Raw genomic sequence first — 16,876 nt, 5'->3', positions numbered from 1 at the left:
GTTGTATGCTCCTGGACCCGTTCCACGACTCCAGGCATGTGCGTCTCTCCCGCTGACTCCATATCGGGTGGGTGATTCTGTGATGAGGTGGATGAAGGAGTCAGGCGCAGGAGGGTAAATCACAGAATAACAGGCTTTAATCCGCAAAATACAGGTTTACGCAGAAATGCGTCAAACACTCTCCAGGGCACAAAACAGGCGCACTGGAAAATACAAGGCAGACGGGAAAAATACTTCAGTCGATACACAATACACGAGCTCCACCGAGCTTCACTAACCTCCACAAACAAACAATCACCCACACAGACAAGGAAGCAGAGGGAACACTTATACCATGACTAATGAGGGAATAAGGACCAGGTGTGTGTGATTGAAGACAAGACAAATGGAGTGATGATAAATGGATCGGCAGTAGCTAGTAAGCCGGTAACGCCAAACGCCGAAACCTGCCCGAACAAGGAGGGGAGGCAGCCTCGGCGGAAGTCGTGACACCATTTTAGAATAAGGTTGTAACGTAACAAAATGTGGAAAAGTCAAGGGGTCTGAGTACTTTCCGAATGCGCTGTATGTATGCGGATGATTCCACACTCTACATGTCAGCACCCAAAGCCAGTGAGCTCACTAAAATTCTAAATAAGGAGTTACAGTCAGTATCAGAATGGGTGATTAATAATAAACTGGTTTTAAATACAAAGACCTAAATCTCAACTGGAGTTGTACATAAAGGTTGTGACCATTGAGCAAGTTGAGGTAGCTAAATTCCTAGGTATAACATTGGATGGTCAATTATCATGGGCAAGTCATGTTGACAAAGTTGTTGTGAAGATGGGGATGGGTATGTCTGTTTATAAAAATATGTTGTGCGTTTTCTACACAAAAAACAACTGTACTAGTTGTTCAGGCTCTGGTCTTTTCCCACCTTGATTACTGTCCGGTAATATGATCAAGTACAGCAAAGAACGATCTAGCAAAGCTGTAGCTGGTTCAAAACAGAGCAGCACACTTTGCCCTTAACTGCACATACAGAACTAACATCAACAACATGCATGCCAGTCTTTCCTGTTTGAGGGTTAACGAGAGATTAACTGCTTCCCTTCTAGTTTTTATGAGAAATATTACTGTGACAGATTCCAGATTGTCTGCATTATCAATAACATCCAGCTCAGACACCCATACATACCCTACAACGGGGTTCCCCAACTGGTGGCCAGCGGGCCAAATCTGGCCCACCAGCAATATTATTTGGCCCCCCAAAGCCCCCCAAATTAATTATGCATTTAAAAAATACAAAAATAATAATACAAAAATCTCGGACCCGTGATGCAAGAACTCCCAAATGCAATGTCCCAAGAAGGAAGTTACCCTTCCTAAATAATGCAAAAGTTACATTTGAACTTAATTCATGAGGAGAGAGAACGCAGGAGACAGTCAACTAATAAAGCAGGCAGCGGACCATTTGAAACGTAAAGCTGCAACCGCAGCGCAATCAATAGGAGGTGAACAGCGCCTGGTTCTGAAAATATAGCTAACTTGTTATGCAACCAACACCAGTCGAGTAATTCATTTCAACAATAATCTTCATTTTAATTTGACTTTACAAACAACAAGAGGGCTTAATTGGAGTCTATTTCTTCCGAGCCTAGGCCTATATAATATAACTTAACTGGCTGAGGTAGGCTATGAGGCTTAACAACATCTTTCACAATAAAAAAATATATGGCCTAATAGAAGTGGGATTTTTTTTATTAAGCCTACTTACAATTACAACTGACCAAAAATGTAGCATCCTACATAAAGCAATCATTTAAAGAAAAAAGCCGATGGCTGTGTCAATGTCTATATCGGGATAGCCTGCTCCTTTAACGACAGAACAAACAGAAAATACTGTCAGCTTGAGACCTAAATATCCCTGGATAAGCACTCACAATAATGTTAGTATTTACTAAATACAGTCATATAGGCCACTAAGTGACTTACTCAATGGACAAAGTTGCATTTCCCCTCGGACACGATCTGATGCGCAGGCAGTCCTCGATTGAAAGCCAGTTCCTATCGTGAGTCTATATTGCGTTCATAGAGGAAAATGAGGACTTGCAGGTATATGTCTATCCAAACATTGTTTGCACATAAAATGCAAGTTTCTTTATTGTGCTGTATTCCTCTGAGAATGCCACCCAAAACGCACACAAGGATTTGGCACTCCTGAGCGCATTCCTGATTTGGCTCGATGTCTGGAATTCAATCAGCTCAGTTTGAATTGCAGACTCATCCAGCGAGGGTATCGTTTTCTTAGCAAGGGAGGAGAATTCTCCACCTGGGCGGACTGTGAGAGGATCACGTATAAACGCAATGATATCCTTGGGCGTGCTGTAGTCTTCAAATCTGCTGGAGAAGTTGTCCCTCAGCTGCTTGATGAAATCTTCCATCACCTCTGTGACAATGCTGTGGCCTGGTCTCTCTGCCTGTCGTTTCTTCAGTGTGCTGAAGTGCAGTAGCCTTCCAGATGACAAGTCCGAATCGAACAACTCAAGCGTCCTAGTAATGACCTCAATTTTTTTCCACCATGTCCACGACTGTTTTCCCTCTTCCTTGTAACTGGAGATTTAACCCGTTTAAGTGACAGAATATGTCAGTCAAAAAAGCAGTGTGTGTAGCTTGCAGTTAACGCTTCAATGTTTCTGCGTCGGGCCTCTGTCTGGGGTGGGAAGGCCACTTTGAAAGTTCCATGGTTAGATTCATAATGACGTCTGAGATTGAATTATTTGTTAACAGCGACATTTTCATTGCAAATAAGACACACTGGCTTGGCATTGGGAAAATATGGTAAGATGAACGCATATCTCTCTGTACATTCTTCCCTGAAACTTTGATTTTCATTATCCACATTTCTTTTGATACTCAAGCTAATTGTTCTGAACGAATGTAGTGTAGCCTACAGTAGACTACGTATACCTGTTTTTCCCCACCAATCAACGCACAGAGAAATTGACAAAATAAGATTTGAATAGAGACATGGTGATTTTATAAGCGCAATCAGATTGAAATGAATATGTTATTGTCACTGAAATTATTATGTACTAATCTGATTTGTTAAACATGTTGTTCAATTTGTGGTGTAGGCCAATTCATTGTGCTAATATTATATACTAATTACGTTCTGGCCCACCGACTACTAGCTCAGAAAAAATTTGGCCCGAGGCCAAACCTAGTTGACGAACCCTGCCCTTCAAGACATGCCACCAGGGGTCTCTTCACAGTCCCCAAGTTCAAAATTAATTCATGGCAATGCACAGTTTTATACAGAACTATGATCGCATGGAACTCCCTTCCATCTCCAATTACTCAAGCAAACAGCAAAATTATATTTAAAAAAATGGATAAAAAAACTACTAATAGAACAGCAGGGACTGTGAGGGGACACACAAACATATACAGTGGGGATAACAAGTATTTGATACACTGCCAATTTTGCAGGTTTTCCTACTTACAAAGCATGTAGAGTTCTGTAATTTTTATCATAGGTACACTTCAAGTGTGAGAGACGGAATCTAAAACAAAAATCCAGAAAATCACATTGTATGATTTTTAAGTAATTCATTTGCATTTTATTGCATGACAAGTATTTGATCACCTACCAACCAGTAAGAATTCCGGCTCTCACAGACCTGTTAGTTTTTCTTTAAGAAGCCCTCCTGTTCTCCACTCATTACCTGTATTAACTGCATCTGTTTGAACTCGTTACCTGTATAAAAGACACCTGTCCACACACTCAATCAAACAGACTCCAACATCTCCACAATGGCCAAGACCAGAGAGCTGTGTAAGGACATCAGGGATAAAATTGTAGACCTGCACAAGGCTGGGATGGGCTACAGGACAATAGGCAAGCAGCTTGGTGAGAAGGCAACAAATGTTGGCGCAATTATTAGAAAATGGAAGAAGTTCAAGATGACGGTCAATCACCCTCGGTCTGGGGTTCCATGCAAGATCTCACCTCGTCGGGCATCAATGATCATGAGGAAGGTGAGGGATCAGCCCAGAACTACACGGCAGGAATTGGTCAATGACCTGAAGAGAGCTGGGACCACAGTCTCAAAGAAAACCATTAGTAACACACTACGCCGTCATGGATTAAAATCCTGCAGCGCATGCAAGGTCCCCCTGCTCAAGCCAGCGCATGTCCAGGCCCGTCTGAAGTTTGCCAATGACCATCTGGATGATCCAGAGGAGGAATGGGAGAAGGTCATGTGGTCTGATGAGACAAAAATTGAGCTTTTTGGTCTAAACTCCACTCGCCGTGTTTGGAGGAAGAAGAAGGATGAGTACAACCCCAAGAACATCATCCCAACCGTGAAGTATGGAGGTGGAAACATCATTCTTTGGGGATGCTTTTCTGCAAAGGGGACAGGACGACTGCACCGTATTGAGGGGAGGATGGATGGGGCCATGTATCGCGAGATCTTGGCCAACAACCTCCTTCCCTCATTAAGAGCATTGAAGATGGGTCGTGGCTGGGTCTTCCAGCATGACAACGACCCGAAACACACAGCCAGGGCAACTAAGGAGTGGCTCCGTAAGAAGCATCTCAAGGTCCTGGAGTGGCCTAGCCAGTCTCCAGACCTGAACCTAATAGAAAATCTTTGGAGGGAGCTGAAAGTCCGTATTTCCCAGCGACAGCCCCGAAACCTGAAGGATCTGGAGAAGGTCTGTATGGAGGAGTGGGCCAAAATCCCTGCTGCAGTGTGTGCAAACCTGGTCAAGACCTACAGGAAACGTATGACCTCTGTAATTGCAAACAAAGGTTTCTGTACGAAATATTAAGTTCTGCTTTTCTGATGTATCAAATATTTATGTCATGCAATAAAATGCAAATTAATTACTTAAAAATCATACAATGTGATTTTCTGGATTTTTGTTTTAGATTCCGTCTCTCACAGTTGAAGTGTACCTATCATAAAAAGTACAGACCTCTACATGTTTTGTAAGTAGGAAAACCTGCAAAATCGGCAGTGTATCAAATAATTGTTCTCCCCACTGTACACAAACTAACACACACATTATTTTTTAGTTGTATTGTTTGTATTATTTTTTTGTTGCATTGTTTGTATATCGCTGTATTTTAAATGTGTGTGACTGTCCTTGTCTATCAGTGTTTTGTTACTTGTCATGTTTTGTGTTTTTTGTGGACCCCAGGAAGAGTAGCAGCTTCTTCTGCAAAAGCTAACAGGGATCCAAATAAACAAATAAACAGATCAATCATAATGAAAGATTAAGCATTGGTCTTTCTACATGCTGGGTTTGCGGCTGAAGCTTTGGGCACTGTTCTTTTTGTTATTGTTGGAAGTTATGATTTGACCAAACAGTGCAGAACAGATTAGGGATAAAATAGGATGCATCATCCTCTCTGGAGTAAGTTAACTTATTGTTGAAAAGGATATACAGTGGGGGAAAAAGTATTTAGTCAGCCACCAATTGTGCAAGTTCTCCCACTTAAAAAGATGAGAGATGCCTGTAATTTTCATCATAGGTACACGTCAACTATGACAGACAAATTGAGATTTTTTTTCTCCAGAAAATCACATTGTAGGATTTTTTATGAATTTATTTGCAAATTATGGTGGAAAATAAGTATTTGGTCACCTACAAACAAGCAAGATTTCTGGCTCTCACAGACCTGTAACTTCTTCTTTAAGAGGCTCCTCTGTCCTCCACTCGTTACCTGTATTAATGGCACCTGTTTGAACTTGTTATCAGTATAAAAGACACCTGTCCACAACCTCAAACAGTCACACTCCAAACTCCACTATGGCCAAGATCAAAGAGCTGTCAAAGGACACCAGAAACAAAATTGTAGACCTGCACCAGGCTGGGAAGACTGAATCTGCAATAGGTAAGCAGCTTGGTTTGAAGAAATCAACTGTGGGAGCAATTATTAGGAAATGGAAGACATACAAGACCACTGATAATCTCCCTCGATCTGGGGCTCCACGCAAGATCTCACCCCGTGGGGTCAAAATGATCACAAGAACGGTGAGCAAAAATCCCAGAACCACACGGGGGGACCTAGTGAATGACCTGCAGAGAGCTGGGACCAAAGTAACAAAGCCTACCATCAGTAACACACTACGCCGCCAGGGACTCAAATCCTGCAATGCCAGACATGTCCAGGCCCGTCTGAAGTTTGCTAGAGTGCATTTGGATGATTCAGAAGAGGATTGGGAGAATGTCATATGGTCAGATGAAACCAAAATAGAACTTTTTTGGTAAAAGCTCAACTCGTCGTGTTTGGAGGACAAAGAATTCTGAGTTGCATCCAAAGAACACCATACCTACTGTGAAGCATGGGGGTGGAAACATCATGCTTTGGGGCTGTTTTTATGCAAAGGGACCAGGACGACTGATCCGTGTAAAGGAAAGAATGAATGGGGCCATGTATCGTGAGATTTTGAGTGAAAACGTCCTTCCATCAGCAAGGGCATTGAAGATGAAACGTGGCTGGGTCTTTCAGCATGACAATGATCCCAAACACACCGCCCGGGCAACGAAGGAGTGGCTTCGTAAGAAGCATCTCAAGGTCCTGGAGTGGCCTAGCCAATCTCCAGATCTCAACCCCATAGAAAATCTTTGGAGGGAGTTGAAAGTCCGTGTTGCCCAGCGACAGCCGCAAAACATCACTGCTCTAGAGGAGATCTGCATGGAGGAATGGGCCAAAATACCAGCAACAGTGTGTGAAAACCTTGTGAAGACTTACAGAAAACGTTTGACCTGTGTCATTGCCAGCAAAGGGTATATAACAAAGTATTGAGAAACTTTTGTTATTGACCAAATACTTATTTTCCACCATAATTTGCAAATAAATTCATTAAAAATCCTACAATGTGATTTTCTGGATTTTCTTTTCTCATTTTGTCTGTCATAGTTGACGTGTACCTATGATGAAAATTACAGGCCTCTCTCATCTTTTTAAGTGGGAGAACTTGCACAATTGGTGGCTGACAAAATATTTTTTTCCCCACTGTACATAGACACTTTTCACAGCTCAAGTTAATATCGCTCAAGGTCACACATGTTATAGAGGTGCAAAGCGGACGTGGAAGAAGTGTATCTAATTTGCCCAGATTTAGTAAGTTAAATGCTTCGTTACATAGAGTATTTCTGCTGCTTTTTCAAGTGAAAACAAACTCGCCTAATTGTGCCACTCCAACAATGACCTAGAAATCTGAAAGTGTTTTCAGTTTTCACACTTGTGAGTTAAAATTAGTATTCTTAGTCCTGAATTATATATTTTGAAGGATATCATATTGTATTCCGTCTTGAAAGGTAACTGGGGGAATTATTGTTCACCCATCCTTAATCTGGAGGTGGTGAAAACAGATGGTGCTCCCAACGCCTCATTCTGAGGGAATTCTCACAGCATCCACAAACTTCCAGAATGCCTCTCCAATTTCTGAACATCAAATGAAGCGAGAAAAAGAGAATGCACCACTCTACTAATGTAAATATTGTTACAGAAAATGGTAGACAGAATGTACCGGATTTAGCCTGGTCCCAGATCTGTTTGTGCTTTTGACAGCTCCATTGTCATTGTCAAGCCAAACACGATTGTTATTAGGCGAGAGACTTCTCCTTAGGACCAATGGAATGGTCGAAAATGAGCAAACCCGGGGCACTGGGCCATGCAAAATGAATTCGCCCATTGATATGTTTTGCATGACAATTAACCCTTCGCTAAGCCCCACCCCCTTGGTTACTATTGTAATCTCTGACAACATTTTCCTGGGAAGCCCAATTCCCCATTCAAACTATTAAAGAAAACACCTAACAACAATCCCGAACTGTGTTTTTAATACACAATGAAATTAACCACAGACTACCCCTTGCTAATCAGGCGCCTCTCTGGTATGTTATGATGGACTGTCATAAGAATTGCTTCACAGGAACCTGGTAATATAGTGTGGCTTGTCACTGAATGGCTCTGCAATGTCAGCATGCAGTCAAAGCAAGCGGTACCGGAGCACCAAGTCTGGGACCAAAAGGCTCCTTAACAGCTTCTACTCCAAGCCATATGTCTGCTGAACAGTTAATCAAATGGCCACCCGGACTATTTGCATTGACACCCTTATTTTATTATCATCTATTTCAATGTTTTGCACTGACTCTCTTGCACAGGCTCGATGTACACTCACTGGACTCTAACCACAGACATACACATACTACACTGACAGTCCAACACACACACACACACATACACACACACGGACACACACACAAACCCCCCCCCCCCAAAAAAAATGTTTTTTGTCATCAAGGCAAAGGGTGGCTATTTGAAGAATCTCAAATATAAAATATATTTTGATTTGTTTAACACTTTTTGGGTTACTACATGATTCCATATGTGTTATTTCATAGTTTTGATGTCTTCACTATTATTCTACAATGTAGAAAATAGTCAAAATAAAGAAAAACCCTTGAATGAGTAGGTGTTCTAAAACTTTTGACCGGTAGTGTATAACCTCGTTATTGTTATTTTTATTGTGTTACTATTTTTCCTTTAGTTTATTTAGCAAATGTTTCTTACTTACTTTTTTTAAAACTCTGCATTGTTGGTTAAGGACTCGTAAGTAAGCATTTTACGGTAAGGTCTACACCTGTTGTATTTGGCGCATGTGACAAATCAAATTTGATTTGATGTGGACAGCAGATGAGAGTTAAATTCATAATATAGCTAACTTAGTTAGCTAACATGCATTTGGATAAAACAAGTTATATTGACTGGCTAGCTAGCTAACAAGCATTTTGAATTCAATTTGTTTTCCAAAAGGCTCTGCATTTCTGGAATCACAGTCGCAAGTACCCCTGGTGCACTGATAAATTATTTAGTCATTTAAACCATTTATTATTTTGATGAAAACTCTGTTTTTTCCACTACCCTCATTGGCTTCCTTGTATTTGAAATGTGAGTGTCCGAGGCAGGTCGGACTCAAGCCTGGTTAATGACAGTTGCTATCCAACGGAGCACTGCGATTGGCGGGGCTTATATCCATAAGGATATCCATAAAGAGTTGGCAAGAGAGCAGAAACACTGTCACCCAGGCTATACCAGAATGCTTATCCAGAAGTAATGGATATGAAGGCACAGTGTAGGTCAACGTACCACCCAGTATACTGATATGTATCAACGTGCAGTAGTAAAATATACGTTTTCCATTTTAAAATGGTTCTGTTTCTCCATTATAAAATGTTTCTGTTTCTTCATTATAAAATGATTCTGTTCCCCAAACACGAAATGTGGACTAAACATTGTTTCGAAATGATGTACACTGACAAAAATATGACATGTTGCACTCTAGAACAGTCTTTGCAAATTTGCTTTCACTGCCACCAGCTACCTTTCAATAAATAGAGTATGACAACATAGTGGATACTGTGATACCTATAAAGCCTATTCTCTGTAAAGAAATCTGACTATTTTCATATGTGTTGTGAGCACTTCCCCAAGGGATATATAAGTGAGCACCAAAAATATCTCTTTCCGCTGCCTTATTTGAAAGATCTTAGAATGGAAAAAACTCAATTTACTTCACAGCATCTCGTCCCTGAAACCATATGTCACTATGAATTATCTCACGGTTTTATTAGAATAGAAACAGTCTTTGTTTCTCATTTAGTTAGAATGGTCTGTAGATGGTTGTTCAATGATTGATGTTTAAAGGTGAGCCATTTAGAGGTATTTTGTGAATTCTAATGAATAGCCAAAGTAATACATTCTAAAGTATTATCTGACAATCTCTGTCTAAAGAAGGTAACATACCATTATTGGTAGCATTCCAACAGTTCTACAAAGTACAAAAGCTTTCAAAATAGTGTCCTCTTGGGTCTTGCAGTGCCTGTTTATTTAAAATATTATGAGTTTCTTCAGTGATGAACTTACTGCAGTGTACAGTATATTATTTTGTTTTGATATATGAAATAATATAACACCATAAAACACTGGCAGAGATATGAAAATAAATACGTTCATATTGATATACATACAGTATGTGACTTGATGTGGTTATTTCCTTTCTCTCTCCTAGAGCTGGACTTCTGTGAATCCACCCAGCTAGCGCGGCCCAGCTACCAGGCAGAGCTCCGCTCTAACCCCCAGCACGGCTACCCACTGGGCATGGGCTCTGATGTGGAGACAGAGACGGAGGGTGGGCCCTCGCCCGACCACGCCCTTAGACTCTGGATGAAGGAGATCAAATCGGAGCACAGCTCCTGTCTGTCCAGCAGAGCCAACTCTGTCCTGTCTCTCACTGACACCGAGCAGGAGAGGAAGTCAGACGGTGAGAATGGTAAGACCACACGGCACGGGAAATGCAACACCATGGGGTTATACACCACTTATCTACATAGCCCACTGTCTGTGTGTTCTTATCATTTCGTCAAAATGTATAAAACAAGAATCTAGTTTTTGTTCATAACCTGTTAATAACTATGCTGTACATAGGATTGAGCTTTGTTCAATAGGTAGCTGTGAATCCCACTATTTTCCCATCATTTTGCTATGAAAATAATGAAAATGGGTCCAGCTGCACTAAAGCTAAACACTTTTGATATGTTTTCCACCAAATCTGTGCATGATGTCAACCCAAGAACTCCATAGTGACTACTATTGCAAGATGTCCGGTAAAACCTTTTGCAAGGCGTCAAGGTCCTCAAGGCATTGGGATCAACAGTACTATACACCAATTAGAATGGCGCCGGAGAAGATGGCTGCTGTTTTACAGCCCTCTAACCAATTGTACTATATTATGTGTGTTTTTCCGCGTTATTTGTAATTTATTTTGTACATAAGGTTTCTGCCATCTTCTCTTATAACCAAAAAGAGCTTCTGGATTAATCCTATTAGCCAATCTTCAATCATTTGAGAATAAATTGGATGACCTAAGATTACGGTTATCCTACCAACGGGACATAAAAAACTGTAATATCTTATGTTTCACCGAGTCGTGGCTGAACGACGATGTGGACAACATACAGCTAGCGGGCTATACGCTGCATCGGCAGGATAGAACGGCTGACTCCGGTAAGACAAGGGGTGGCGGTCTGTGTATATTTGTAAACAACAGCTGGTGCACAAAATCAAATACTAAGGAAGTCTCAAGGTTTTGCTCGCCTGAGGTAGAGTATTTATGATAAGCTGTAGACCACACTATTTACCAAGAGAGTTTTAATCTATATTTTTCATAGCTGTCTATTTACCACCACAAACCAATGCTGGCATTAAGAATGGACTGAATGAGCTGTATAAGGCCATAAGTGAACAGGAAAACGCTCATCCAGAGGCAGCGCTCCTAGTGGCCGGGGACATTAATGCAGGGAAACTTAAATCCGTTCTACCTAATTTCTACCAGCATGTTAAATGTGCAACCAGAGGGGAAAAAAACTCTAGACCACCTTTACTCCACACACAGAGACGCATACAAAGCTCTCCCTCGCCCTCCATTTGGCAAATCTGACCATAACTCTATCCTCCTGATTCCTGCTTATAAGCAAAAACTAAAGCAGGAAGCACCAGTGACTCGGTTAATAAAAAAGTGGTCAGATGACGCAGATGCTAAGCTACAAGACTGTTTTGCTAGCACAGACTGGAACATGTTCCGGGATTCTTCAGATAGCATTGTCACGAGTGTCAGTGTAATGCGGTGGATCGAAGTCAGGCGCAGGACACAGAAACTTGTATGAAACGTACTTTACTGTATAAGTAAAGAAAACAATACAAAACACCTCCACACAAGGAGGAACAAACCCGCTCACCAACGACACACGAAATGAAAAGCAAACACGCACAGAACACATTGGGAGCCAACGGGTTAAATAGGGTAACAATTAGACAACAGGTGCAACATAGAAACATAGATCGGCAGTAGCTAGTATTCCGGTGACGACGAACACCGAAGCCTGCCCGAGCAAGGAGGAGGGGCAGCCTTGGCAGAATCCGTGACAGTACCCCCCCCCCCCTGACGCGCGGCTCCAGCTGTGCGTCGACACCGGCCTTGGGGACGGCCAGGAGGATGCGGCGCGGGGTGAGTCGGATGACTGCGGTAGAAATCCCTCAACATGGAGGGATCGAGGATGTCCCTCCTAGGGACCCAGCACCGCTCCTCCGGACCGTACCCCTCCCACTCCACAAGATATTGCAGGCCCCCCACCCGACGCCTCGAATCCAAGATGGAACGGACCGAGTACGCCGGTGCCCCCTCGATGTCCAGTGGGGGCAGAGGAACCTCCCGTATCTCAGACTCCTGGAGTGGACCAGCTACCACCGGCCTGAGGAGAGACACATGGAACGAGGGGTTAATACGATACTCAGGAGGAAGCTGTAACCTATAACATACCTTGTTCAATGTCCTCAGGACTTTGAATGGCCCCACAAACCACCGACCCAGCTTCCGGCAGGGCAGGCGAAGGGGCAGGTTTCGGGTCGAGAGCCAGACCTGGTCCCCCGGTGCATACACCGGAGCCTCACTGCCGTGGCGGTCGGTGCACATGGGCAGCGTTCCAGGTCTTCTGCGAGCGCCGAAACCATTCATCCACCGCAGGTGCCTCGATCTGGCTCTGATGCCAAGGTGCCAATAGATCAAACGATCGCGGACCTCCAGCGGGACGTACTGTACACACGACCCTCTGGACACTGGGGAGGAGTGGGTTCGTTACGCAATGTCCGCGTCCACCTCCCACACCACCGGTGCCACCAGACACGACGCCGGAAGTATGGGAGTGGGCTCTACGGAACTCTCCTCCGTGTCATACAGTCGGGACAGAGCATCTGCCGTAGCGTTCTGGGAACCTGGCCTGTAAGAAAGGGTGAAAACAAAACGGGTGAGAAACATGGACCACCTTGCCTGGCGAGGGTTTAATCTCCTCACCGCCCGGATGTACTCCAGATTGCGGTGGTCAGTCAAAATGAGAAAAGGGTGTTTAGCCCCTTCAAGCCAATGTCTCCACGCTTTCAGGGCTTGGACCACAGCCAACAGCTCCCGGTCCCCCACATCATAGTTGCGCTCCGCCAGGCTGAGCTTCTTCGAAAAGAACGCACAGGGGCGGAGCTTGGGTGGTGTGCCCGAGCGCTGGGAAAGTACAGCACCTATCCCAGCCTCCGACGCGTCCACCTCAACCGTGAAAGCCAAGGAGGGATCCGGATGAGCCAGCACTGGAGCCGAGGTAAACAGGTTCTTCAGATGATTGAACGCCCTGTCCACCTCAGCTGACCACCGCAGACGCACCGGTCCCCCCTTCAGCACCGAGGTAATGGGAGCCGCTACCTGACCAAAGCCCCGGATGAACCTCCGGTAGTAATTGGCAAACCCCTAAAATCGCTGCACCTCCTTCACAGTGGTTGGAGTCGACCAATTACGCACGGCCGAAATGCGGTCACTCTCCATCCTCACCCCAGACGCGGACATGTGGTACCCTAGGAAGGAGATGAACTCCTGAAAGAACAGGCATTTATCCGCCTTGGCATACAGGTCATGCTTCAACAGTCGTCGAAAAAGCACTTTACGCACCAGGGACACATGCTCGGCCCGTGTAGCGGAGTATATGAGAATGTCATCAATATACACCACTACACCCTGTCCGTGCAGATCCCTGATAATCTCATCGACAAAGGATTTGAAGACTGATGGAGCATTCATCAACCCGTATGGCATGACGAGGTACTCATAGTGTCCTGAGGTGGTACTGAATGCCGTCTTCCACTCATCTCCCTCCCGAATACGCACCAGGTTGTACGTGCTCCTGAGATCCAATTTCGTGAAGAAGTGCGCCCCGTGCAGTGACTCCGTCATACAAGCTATCAGAGGTAAGGGATAGCTGTACTTGACGGTGATCTGATTAAGCCCACGGTAATCAATGCACGGGCGTAACCCACCATCCTTCTTCTTCACGAAAAAGAAACTTGAGGAAACAGGTGAAGTGGAAGGCCGAATGTATCCCTGTCTCAGAGATTCGGAGACATATGTTTCCATAGCCGCCTTCTGTGACAGAGGGTACACGTGACTCCGGGGAAGTGCAGCGCCTACCTGGAGATTTATCGCACAATTCCCCGGACGATGGGGTGGTAATTTAGTCTCCCTCTTTTTACTGAAGGCGAGAGCCAAATCGGCATACTCGGAAGGAATGTGCATTGTGGAGACCTGGTTTGGACTCTCCACCGTAGTAGCCCCTAAGGAAACCCCTACACACCTCCCTGAGCACTGACTGGACCATCAGTTGAGAGCCCTCTGTTGCCAGGAAATAGTGGGGTCATGAGTGGTTAACCAGGGAAGTCCCAACACTACAGGATACGCAGGAGAATCAATCAGATAGAGACTAATCCTCTCCTCATGACCCCCCTGCGTCCTCATTAAGAGTGGTGCGGTAACCTCCCTGATTAGGCCTGACCCTAGCGGGCGACTATCTAATGCATGTACAGGGAAGGGCACATCAACACGAACAGTGGGAATCCCTAAACTACGTGAATATTGACGATCAATAAAATTCCCAGCTGCGCCTGAATCTACTAGCACCTTATGCTGGGAATGAGGAGAGTCCTGAACTCCAGCGCAAAATCATGGGTGCTCCTCCTCTCCTGTCTTAGGTGGAACAGACGCTCGCCCGCCGCTCTCCCCTCCGGTGGATGATCGAATACCGCCCGGAAGCGGCGGGTGAAATCCTCATAGCGGACAGATGTAGCGTCAATTCCTCCCCACTCGGCATTGGCCCACTCGAGCGCCTTCCCCGACAGACAGGAGATGAGGGCGGACACGCTCTCGTATCCCGAGGGCGCCGGGTGAATGGTTGCCAGGTAGAGCTCTACCTGGAGAAGGAAACCCTGACACTGGTGTACCGTCATATGCCCTCGGGAGCGAGAGCCGAATCCCACTGGACCCAGGTGGCGAAGGGGTGGACAGTGGTATGGGGGGTTGAGTGGTTGGAGGAGGTGTAGGAAGGCCACCTCTCTCCCATCGGTCCATAGTATTCACAACCCTCTCCTGTCGTTGAACTCGTTCCTCCATCGATTCAGACTGACTGGCTGTACCTGCTGACTCCATCTATGGTGCGTGTTTCTGTCACGAGTGTCAGTGTAATGCGGTGGATCGAAGTCAGGCGCAGGACACAGAAACTTGTATGAAACGTACTTTACTGTATAAGTAAAGAAAACAATACAAAACACCTCCGCACAGGGAGGAACAAACCCGCTCACCAACGACACACGAAATAAAAAGCAAACACGCACAAAACACATTGGGAGCCACCGGGTTAAATAGGGAAGGAGTAATCACATAATGGGCAACAGGTGTGTAACAATTAGACAACAGGTGCAACATAGAAACATAGAACATAGATCGGCAGTAGCTAGTATTCCGGTGACGACGAATGCCAAAGCCTGCCCGAGCAAGGAGGAGGGGCAGCCTCGGCAGAATCCGTGACAAGCATTCAGGAGTACACCACATCAGTCACTGGCTTCATCAATAAGTGCATCGATGATGTTGTCCCCACAGTGACCGTACGTACATACCCCAACCAGAAGCCATGGATTACAGGAAACATCCGCACTGAACTAAAGGGTAGAGCTGCCGCTTTCAAGGAGCGGGACTCTAACCCGGACACTTATAAGAAATCCCGCTATGCCCTCCGACGAACCATCAAACAGACAAAGAGTCAATACAGGACTAAGATTGAATCGTACTACACCGGCTCTGACGCTCTTCGGATGTGGCAGGGCTTGAAAACTATTACAGACTACAAAGGGAAGCACAGCCGCGAGCTGCCAAGTGACACAAGACTTCCAGACGAGCTAAACCACTTCTATGCTCGCTTCGAGGCAAGCAACACTGAAGCATGCATGAGAGCACCAGCTGTTCCGGATGACTATGTGATCACGCTCTCCGTAGCCGATGTGAGTAAGACTTTTAAACAGGTCAACATTCACAAGACCGCAGGGCCAGACGGATTACCAGGACGTGTACTCCGAGCATGTGCTGACCAACTGGCAAGTGTCTTCACTGACATTTTCAACATGTCCCTGACTGAGTCTGTAATACCAACATGTTTCAAGCAGACCACCATAGGCCCCGTGCCCAAGGACACTAAGATAACCTGCCTAAATGACTACCGACCCGTAGCACTGACGTCTGTAGCCATGAAGTGCTTTGAAAGGCTGGTCATGGCTCACATCAACACCATTATCCCAGAAACCCTAGACCCACTCCAATTTGCATACCGCCCCAACAGATCCACAGATGATGCAATCTCTATTGCACTCCACACTGCCCTTTCCCACCTGGACAAAAGGAACACCTACGTGAGAATGCTATTCATTGACTACAGCTCAGCATTCAACACCATAGTGCCCTCAAAGCTCATCACTAAGCTAAGGATCCTGGGACTAAACACCTCCCTCTGCAACTGGATCCTGGACTTCCTGACGGGCCGCCCCCAGGTGGTAAGGGTAGGTAACAACACATCTGCCACACTGATCCTCAACATGGGGGCCCCTCAGGGGTGCGTGCTCAGTCCCCTCCTGTACTCCCTGTTCACCCATGACTGCATGGCCAGGCACGACTCCAACACCATCATTAAGTTTGCTGACGACACAACAGTGGTAGGCCTGATCACTGACAACGATGAGACAGCCTATAGGGAGGAGGTCAGAGACCTGGCCGTGTGGTGCCAGGATAACAACCTCTCCCTCAACGTGACCAAGACAAAGGAGATTAAAGTTGGACTACAGGCAAAAAAAGAGGACTGAGCACGCCCCCATGCTCATCGACGGGGCTGTAGTGGAACAGGTTGAGAGCTTCAAGTTCCTTGGTGTCCACATCACCAACAAACTATCATGGTCCAA

The 16,876-nt window shown here is 45.1% G+C and overlaps 1 protein-coding gene across 1 annotated transcript in view; it reads left to right on the top strand.

The window, feature by feature from the left end:
- LOC311136644 (teneurin-1-like) overlaps nt 1-16,876 on the top strand; it is a gene marked incomplete at both ends in the record, with an annotated part of 197,434 nt that overhangs the window by 12,453 nt on the left and 168,105 nt on the right. The window contains one exon of the mRNA XM_084170849.1: nt 10,077-10,337. Within this exon, the coding sequence (XP_084026975.1) occupies nt 10,077-10,337 (261 nt within the window). The remainder of the gene's footprint in view (nt 1-10,076; nt 10,338-16,876) is intronic.

Source organism: Coregonus lavaretus (genome assembly GCF_964263955.1).
Source record: "Coregonus lavaretus genome assembly, chromosome: 10".
NCBI classification, from domain to species: Eukaryota; Metazoa; Chordata; class Actinopteri; order Salmoniformes; family Salmonidae; genus Coregonus; species Coregonus lavaretus.
The sequence above is the reverse complement of the archived record's forward strand: the minus strand, read 5'-3'. Positions and strand labels throughout refer to the sequence as shown.